This window comes from Furipterus horrens, unplaced genomic scaffold (genome assembly GCF_987537825.1).
Source record: "Furipterus horrens unplaced genomic scaffold, mFurHor1.1.pri manual_scaffold_3, whole genome shotgun sequence".
NCBI classification, from domain to species: domain Eukaryota; kingdom Metazoa; phylum Chordata; class Mammalia; order Chiroptera; family Furipteridae; genus Furipterus; species Furipterus horrens.
Window position 1 is genome coordinate 209600051 of NW_028327173.1, and position 8896 is coordinate 209608946.

The following is an 8896-nucleotide window of genomic DNA, read 5'->3' on the forward strand; positions in this document are numbered from 1 at the left end:
AGCGGCCCGGGCTGTGCGCGCCCGTGTGCCGTCCTGTGTTGGGAACGTGTGCTCAACGCGCGCGGGGTACCTGTGCCCGTCCAGCCAAGAGTGCGCCGCGTGCGCGAGCGGGTTTCCGGACGCCGCAGTGGTGGGGGGCGGCCCTGTGAGGGGCGGGGGTCACCGGGACTGGCCGGCGCCGGCCCCGTGCGCGCGGAGGCGGGGGCGGGGGGCGGGGGCCGCGGGGGGGGGGGGGCGGCGGTACGAAAAGGGCTGCGCGCGAGGCGGCGGCAGCAGCTCCGCGGTAGCGGCTTTGGAGAGCGCAGCGCGCAGCCGGGTGCAGCCCTGGCTTTTCCCTCGCTGCGCACCCGCGCCCCTTTCCGCGTCCACAACCAGAAGCCCAGCGCGGCCCCCGGAGCCGGACCTGCACCCAGACCAGTCCCGGGACCGCGACCTCGGCCGCCCCGCGATGACCGCGACCGCAGCCCTCCTGCCCGTCCTCCTGCTCCTGCTGGCCTTCGGCCACGGTGCCCATGGTGAGCCCCTCGGCGGCCCGGCTCGCGCCCCCTCTGGGGAAGCCTGCGACGCCGCGCGCCCCCCGCCACCCCCCGCCCCCCGGCCGACCGCTGCCCTGCGCGTCCCGTCCCATGCGCCCCGACTCCCGCCCGTCCCGCCTAACCCTAAGCCCCGCGCTGTGCCTGCCTCGCCCTCTCTGCTACCCTCACATGCCAAGCCCGGCCCTCAGCGTCCCCGGGGCGGGGGGTGTGGGACCCCCAGGGCCTTCCCGCCCCGCAGAAGTGGCGCTCTGAGACAGGCGGTATGGAGAAACGAGGTGATGCTAGGAGTCATATGTGGAAAGGCTATGGGGTGCAACTTTGGGGGTCCTTGTGTGCGCGCTGGGGTACAGGTGTGTGGGGGCGGCGGGGGGTGAGTTTGCCGTCGTAGCCTCAAATTCCCAACCCGGAGCCCAGCCCAAGTCCCTCCTGCGTGGCGTTTCTGTAGGTGAGGGGCTGCGACACTTCTGCCTGCAGCTGCCATCTGTCTCTGACAGCGAGGGAGGTTGCCCCTCCCGCAGTGCCCCCGCCCCCACTGCACGGGTGGTGATGGGGGAGGGGGCTGCCTGGGAAGCTAGAGAGCAGGTTGAAGTAAATGCACACAGTAGGTGCCTGTGAAAGTGTCAGAATGTTTACACCTTTAAACACGGTCAGAATCACAGTTAGCTCTGCAAAGCCATTGCGCAGGTTTTTTTTCCTATGAAGAGTAGGGGGCAGGGGAAACTGGGGAATCTGACGTAGGTGCGTGGCTTAACTGGGACGAACCTTCAAAAATACCCAGATGCCTTACCTGTGAGCCTGCAGGTGAACCTGTCTGGGCTTTCCCAGTGACGACTATCTCAAAATCTGCGCCCCCTTTTAGCTCACTTGGCGGAAGTGAGGCTTTGGCTGAGTGCGCAGGGGTCAAAACCTGCCCACCCATGGTCTCCCCGTCCCCGGTTTTAGGCCTTGAGGCTTCCTACACACTTTGGGGGGAAATGAGATGTCTGACCTTCTCCTGAGAGTGAGCCAGTGTCCCGTGGCCACTCCACAGCCAGGAACGTGGAGGAGAGTTGGTCCAGCGGGGGTGGGTGAAGTGCCTACTGTGTGCCAGGCGGGGAGGGCTGCTGAGGGTTTGCCTCCCTCCCAGGAGTCTGTGGGCTCTGCCTTGGCCTCTGGGGCCTTGTGGGATGACTGCGTAACCTTTCTTGTGCCTCAGGAGCTGAATGCTTCCCGGCCTGCCACCCCCAAAATGGATTCTGCGAGGATGACAATGTTTGCAGGTAATGCAGTGGCTCCCCAGAGGCATCTTGGGGAGGTGGGTGCAGGGCTGAATCCTGAGGAGTCAGGTGTCAGACAGAAAAAAGGGAGTGGAGGGGCTCAGCCACCAGGCTGCAACAAACAGCTTCCCAATACCCCTGAGCCACCCTCCCCCCCGCAGGAAACCGGTGGCGTGGGTGAGGGGAGCAGGGCTCCTGCCTGCCTTTTTGGGAGGGGCTGGCAGCGGAGCCCCCTGCCCTCCGCAGGATGAGACCATTGCAGACCAGGGTGGCAAAACACAGCGCTCTCCTGGGTGCTCAGCGTCCCCGCCCCCGCCCCCCTCAGGTGGCCCTCTAGGTGTTTCCACTGGCCTGGCGCTGTACAAAGACCCCAGGGCCCTGGGTCTCACAGAAGGCAGCCTGAGCACCTTCCCACCCCTGCCCGCCCTCAAGTGTCCCCTCCCCACGCCCTGCAGGTGCCAGCCCGGCTGGCAGGGTCCCCTGTGTGACCAGTGCGTGACCTCTCCGGGCTGTGTTAACGGACTCTGCGTGGAACCCTGGCAGTGCGTTTGCGACGACGGCTGGGACGGGAGCCTCTGCGACATAGGTTGGCACACGCCCCGCCCTGCACGCCCCACCCCCACCGCCCTCTGCCCCGGCCGCCGCCTCCTGGCCTGGCGGCTGCCCCCTCCCCTCCCTCCTTATCCCAGCTCTGTATGGTAATGATCTGTTTATACGCTTCCCGATATGGGGGCAGGAGCTTCCTCACAAGTAGGGGACATAATTCTGCTCCCCTCGGCCCCTCTGGCACCCAGCCCCCAGAGGGGAGCCCTGGGGTGGGGGTGGCAGGGAACTGCCTATGGAATAAAGAGTCACAAAGTCAATACACAGCACACAAAGCTGAGTGGGTGGGGGCCATCGACCCAGGTAACCTGCCCAGGCCACTGAAACTCAGGGAGTGGCAAGGACTGGGGGTGGGGGAGGGGGCCTTGCAGAACTAGGACTCCAGCAGATTCACACGGGGGACTGTTGTCGGGAGGCTGCAGAAAGCAAACAAACAAACCACGGGACAAGGGGGGGGTCTGCGGAGCGGTGGGCGGCAGGAACTGCGTCAGGCTGGGCCGCTAGGACAGGGCCGGGCATGTGGCGGGCGAGCTGAGGTGTGGGCTGGGGGAGGGGCCGGGAAAGGCTGAGACGGGGTGGAGAGGGCGGCTGGTGTGATCTGTTGATTCCATTCATTGATGCGATCTTTGTCCTCCGTTACCCTGAGCGATGGAGAGTTGGCCGCGGCTGTGTTTTCAGGCCGCAAATGTTCATCTGAGCCCGTTCTCATTTGGCAAAACCTGCCCAGAAGCCTGGGCACACTGAAGTCCTCGAAACACGTCCAGCAGCCTGGGCAGTGCCGAAGGGCCTCTGTCCCTTAGTCCCCGACCTTAGCAGAGACAGAGAGGGAAACCAAGGCTCAGGGAAGCCAGCCGGTTTGCTCACGGGTGATTTTCATCCGGGCTTTTTCCAATGCCCTCCCTTCAGGAGAACCTAAGCGCAGCCCCTCCCCCACCCCTGCAATGTCGTGGGTCCTTAGAGCGGCACCCCACCCCCGCCATTGTGGCGCAGAATTTTATCCGCAGCTGACTCACCGGCTGGCCCGCAGCTCTGCTGCCCCTCACAGCCGGGCACCTGCGCAGTAGCTCTCTCTGTTTGGGGCCCAGAGGATCCCAGAGACTCCCCATCTGGGATCAGGATATTCAGCCTGAGAGCCCACCCAGTTTGATATCTAAGCCCAGGACTCCCCATGGGGTTTCCAGGCTAAGGTCCCTTCCCCACTGGATTGACAAAGACTCTTAGCTTAGGACGCTGGGTCCAGAGGAAATAGGCCCCCCAGGTCACCGAGGGCCATCTCCCTCTTCCCTTTTTTTGCTGGTCTTGGAGGCTGTGACTGTCACAGTTGCAGCTGCTGCCCCACCATAGCCCCTCTGTCTCTCACACACACACACACACACACACACACACACACACAGGCAGACGTCTTCCTGGCAGACAGGGCCCTCGCCTCTGCTCACAAGGCTTGACACTGAGGGACAGGAGAAGAGTGGGCACCAGCCTTTAGCCTGATTTTCGGGCTGCGGGGTGACAGCAGGCTCGGGGCAGAGGACTGGGAGCTGGCCGCAGAGCCTCTGGGTGCCTTCTCTTCCTAACGATAAATCCTCCTTATGTTTCCTGGCTCCCAGCTGGGCTCTGGGGAACACCTCGTGGGCTCGCCAAAGGCCATCGGCACGGAGGGCGGGCCTTTCCTTGCTGATGGCCTTGCCCTCTCCCTGCCAGGAGGGTGCGAGTCTCTGTCACAGAGGGAAAATCTGTACCTGTGTGGACCCCTCCCCGCCATCTGCCTTAACTTGCTGTGTCTGTGGTTGGTCTTGGCTTTCTATTTGGTACAAAATCAAAGCTAAAAAAGCTCCCGCAGAGACCAGCCAGGGACAGCCCCTCTCTAAGTGGGGAGAGTGGGGTACCCCTGCAGCTGGCTGGGGGCTGGGGCCTGCGCTGTCACCGAGCCCGGGACCCAGGCCCCTTTGTTTAGCTCGCCCTAGCTCGGAGAACGGCGTGCGCGTGGCGGGCGGTGGGCATGTGCCTGTGCTCACGGAAACAGCCGCTGCCGGGCCGGGGCGCGGGGGTTCTAATCCTGCTGCCTCCCATGGGGAGGAGGCCTCTTTATCGTGGCCCCCGCGTCAGAACCCCAGAGCAGAGGCCCCCTGGAGGTGCAGGCAGAGCTGCCCCGTAGGGACAGGCCAGCACAAAGGACTGCTGGCACTTCTGACAGTTGGGCTACACTCGTCCCCGAGTGCAGCCATCCCCCCAAAAGCATGAGAAGGGGGATGTGCAGAACTGACTGGAGGAGGCAGGCGTCCAGGACCTGAGGGGTGACTCGGTTCCCCGGAAGAGGGAACAGGTGTCCTGGGTTGAATGACAGAGAGCAGCTGTGACTTTCTCTCCCCGTGACCTAACACAGGGAAGCCCCCTTTAGCTCCCTGAGCTGTCCAGGGTTTTGGGGGTTCATCACTGTACCCTCTCACTCAGGACCCCCTTGGTGACCATTGGCAGTGGCCACAGAGACATGTAGGCAGCCCACTTGGGGCCCCTTCTTGACAAGCTGGAGGGGTGTCCTTCTGCCTCCACCTGGGAAGCTCTCCTTCCATCCTCTGGGACCCCTTACCTCCCTGATGGAGGGGTGACACGGCCTGATTGTTCCCCTCCCCCAGACACCCAGGCTTGCACCTCGATGCCCTGCGCCAACAACGGGACCTGTGAGAACCGCGGCAACGGCAGCTACGAGTGTTCCTGCGCCCCCGGCTTCTCAGGGCAGGACTGTCAGAGGAAGGACGGGCCCTGCGTGATCAATGGGTAAATGTCCTTCCCCAACTGTGTGATCCTGATGAATGTGGCTCCCGGTTCCTGCTCCAGGCCCCTAAAGACCCTTTCAGTGCAGCCCAGCCCACCTGTGGCCAGACAAAAGCCCCCTAAGTGCTCATCTGCAGCCCCCCGGGGGGCCGCCCTCCCTCCGTCAGGGAAGTGTCATTTCCACATTGTAACGAAATGATTCTGAAGGCGATTTCGCACTCCCCCGCTGTCCCCACGTCCTGATGTGTGTGAATGACAGCAGATTGGGGCTGTGGACTGGAGCCGCTCGGAGCCGCCTCATTTTCTAAAGGCAGCATCAGCAGCTGGAGCTCGCCAGGGCCTGAGGCTGTTTGTGTGAAACCCACTCACCCTGTTTTACGGGGTGGTTTTGGGGGCCAGGCAGCTCTGGGGGTGGGTTTCCTGGGACGTCTCAGAAGGACGCTGCCAGGCGGAGGGGAGGAGAGGGGGCCGTGGCCAGCGCGGGGCAGGAGGGGAGGACGGGCCCAGCAGTGGGGAGGGGCTCGGGGGCTCCCGGGTGGTGGGCACAATGGAAACAATGGCCGCTGTCCCCCTGTGCCTCTGGGAGCAGGCTCCCCCAGGAGCCCAGCCACCTCTGGCCCTCACGTGCTTCACTGCACAGAAGAGGGCTCAAACGGAGACCAGGAGAGGTCTGGATGGAAGAATTCATCCTAGGGCCCAGCCCTGGGCCAGGGGCTGCCCTGTCCTCTGAGGGGACAGCAGCCAGCATGCCACGCTGCCTGCTCTTGCCCCGGCATGGCAGGGGCAGGGTGCAGAGACCCCAGAGCTGGCCCCCGCCATGAATGGGCGTTTGTGAGCCTCAGATGGGGGGGGGGGGGGCATACCGCGCCCTGTCTGCTCATTAGAGAGAAGGGAAAACACAGGGCAAGCCCTTTAAAACATGTCGCTTTTCTCCCTGACAGACTTGAGCTAGTCTGTCACAATACAGCCCGGGGTCCTTGAAATTCCTTCAGAGCCCAGCTCCTGTGCGGCCCTCGTCCCGGAGCGGGGAGGCTGGTTTCTGGCGCCCGCCGCCCCTTTCCTCACGGGGTTTGGCCATTTATCAGACGACAAAGGGCCTGCTCGTTCAGAAGCACTTACATTAACTGCTCCGTGTGGTCCGCTTTGAGCAAACAGCTTGGGTCTGCCAGCCGCACCTGGGTGGACGACCGCTATTAACCAGCGCACGGACGCACTAGAGCCAGCTAGACAGAGCGCGTATTTCTTTCTCTCTGCGAGTCCCCAAGGGTTTCTGCACAATAACCTGCCAGCTCGCTCTGCTGGAAATAAAAGTAAAATAATAATGGGGTGGTGGCGGCCGGGGGAACACAGACAGTGAAGCCCTCTCGGGCTCTGCCTCAGCGGCCCAGGGATTAAGCCAAGGAGGGGGCCCACTGCAGCCCTCTGTTCCCACTGACTTTGCCTCTCAGCCTCAGTTTACCTCACCAGTCCAGAGACTAATTGGCAGGCCTCTGGCTGGAGAGATGACGTGGAGGTGGGAGAGGAGGTGGGCACTGGCTCCGGAGGGCAGGCGGGTTCCAGGTTGGCCGCGTGACGGACGTGAGGCGCCTACCCCGCCCACGTGTGGCAGGGGTGACAATGCCTGGCGCCTCTCTGCCCACCCGCCCGAGCTCACCCACTCACCTAACGTGTTCTGAGCAGCACTGCTGTCCTCGCCCGGCCCCCGAGAGACCCTGACCTTGACCTTGTCCCCTTCTGGGTTGTAGGTCCCCCTGCCAGCATGGCGGCACCTGCGTGGATGACGACGGCCGGGCCTCCCATGCCTCCTGCCTGTGCCCCCCTGGCTTCTCGGGCAACTTCTGCGAGATCGTGGCCAACAGCTGCACCCCCAACCCCTGCGAGAACCAGGGTATCTGCACCGACATCGGGGGCGACTTCCGCTGCCGCTGCCCCACCGGCTTCGTGGACAAGACCTGCAGCCGCTCGGTGACCAGCTGCGCCTCCAACCCGTGCCTGAACGGGGCCACCTGCCTGCAGCACTCCCAGGTGAGGTTTGAGTGTCTGTGCAAGCCCGAGTTCACGGGCCCCATCTGTGGCAGGAAGCGCACGGCTGGCTCCCAGCAGGCCACCCGTCTGCCCAGCGGGCACGGCCTGCCCTACCGCCTGACCCCCGGGGTGCACGAGCTGCCCGTGGCGCAGCCTGAGCACCGCGTCCTGAAGGTGTCCATGAGGGAGCTCAACAAGAGCACCCCACTCCTCTCCGAGGGCCAGGCCATCTGCTTCACCATCCTGGGCGTGCTGACCAGCCTGGTCGTGCTGGGCACCATGGGCATCGTCTTCCTGAACAAGTGCGAGGCCTGGGTGTCCAACCTGCGCTACAACCGCATGCTGAACAAGAAGAAGAAGCTGCTGCTGCAGTACAACAGCGGGGAGGACCTGGCCGTCAACATCATCTTCCCCGACAAGATCGACATGACCACCTTCAAGGAGGCCAGCGACGAGGAGATCTAAGCAGCGCCCCCGCCGCCCCTCTCCCCTCGGGTCCCGCAGAGCTCGCTATTCGCGGCGTGTTCCAATCTTTGTGGTGGTGGCAGTTGCTCTCTCTCGTGTCTAATCTAGTGACCGCTGTGCTTCCCGCTCTTATCTCTGTGCTGCGGTGTGACCAACGCGATGCTAAATCCAGCCGCCCTCTCTCTCTTAATGCATGATAAAAAAATAATAAGAATTTCATCTTTAAACGAGTAAAAGAGATAGCATGTCATTCTAGACTAATCTTAATATAAAATCAAAAAGACAAAAAAAAAATAAGATAATGCACCAGGGCTCTGTGCTGATGCCTCTCTCCGAGGGGTCTCGGCCACAGGGTCCTTGTAAAAACACACTGAGTCTGACCGACCACTGTGACGGGGGCTGAGCCCTCTTCTGTTCGTTAACTCACTCGCCACATCTGACTCGCACTCACTTCCAGTCCAGCGTCGCCAGTCCTTAGCTCCTGTGATTGATCTGAGGCTTGGCGGAGTGCAGCGGCCACGTGTCAGGCAGAGAGAGCCCCGGGTTGGCTGCCAGGTGGGGGGGGCCGGGACGGCGTCCCAGCCCTGCCACTAGCTCGCTGTGTCACCCTTGGCGAGTCCCTTCCCCACCCCGGGCCCACCTTTTCGCCCCTCTCCAGGGAGGGGCTTGAACACAGTGACCATCCAAGGTCCTCTCTTGTCTAAAAGTCTGAGTTGGGGACGATGGGGGATGGGCCAGAACAGCTCCTGACTCTTACTGGTTAGGACCGTTTTGGCCTGTTCTGATGACATCCCGGAATTGTCCCCAACTGCAGTTCTCAACGTGGGGGGTCTCCTGGCCCCTTTCCACGTGGGAACCATTGGCTGCTTTGAGTCACAGTGTGCAGTCTGGAGCTGCTACTTAAGCAACCCACCCACCCACGCAAAGCTCCAGCTCTCGACCTACCTCCCTCCCCGTGGATTAGCGAGACCCTTGAATTTAAATGCACCTTGAACCGTAAGTGCCCCTGGCGAAATCTGAGCAGCAACACAGTCCCCACCAAGGGAGTCATGGGGTTTAGTGGAAACTGTCGCTTGTTTCTAGCTCTATGTCCGAAGGGGCGGCAGGCCTGGCTCCCGCAGCCAGGGACCGCGCTGGTGTTGCTGAGTTAATAAGCCTCAGATCCCGAAAGACCTAGCCAGTTTCTGAATCATGAACTTGACTTTTCTAAGAAGAGCATCTATTTTTTTGACAAAAGTAGAG

At 62.4% G+C, this 8896-nt stretch overlaps 1 protein-coding gene across 1 annotated transcript; it reads left to right on the plus strand.

Annotated features, from left to right (window-relative positions):
• The first annotated feature begins 291 nt into the window (after positions 1 to 291).
• Positions 292 to 7879, plus strand: DLK1 (delta like non-canonical Notch ligand 1). Its single transcript, XM_090272149.1, has 5 exons — positions 292 to 515; positions 1732 to 1795; positions 2248 to 2378; positions 5026 to 5167; positions 6910 to 7879. The coding sequence occupies exons 1-5, from the start codon at positions 449 to 451 to the stop codon at positions 7652 to 7654; spliced, it is 1149 nt and encodes a 382-aa protein (XP_090128275.1). The 5' UTR covers positions 292 to 448; the 3' UTR covers positions 7655 to 7879.
• The last annotated feature ends 1017 nt before the right edge of the window (positions 7880 to 8896 follow it).

Coding starts and splice junctions, on each gene's coding strand:
- DLK1 (XM_090272149.1), top strand. CDS start 449: ATGACCGCGACCGCAGCCCTCCTGCCCGTCCTCCTGCTCCTGCTGGCC. Junction 516..1,731: donor CTTCGGCCACGGTGCCCATG/GTGAGCCCCTCG, acceptor CTTGTGCCTCAG/GAGCTGAATGCTTCCCGGCC. Junction 5,168..6,909: donor GGGCCCTGCGTGATCAATGG/GTAAATGTCCTT, acceptor TCTGGGTTGTAG/GTCCCCCTGCCAGCATGGCG.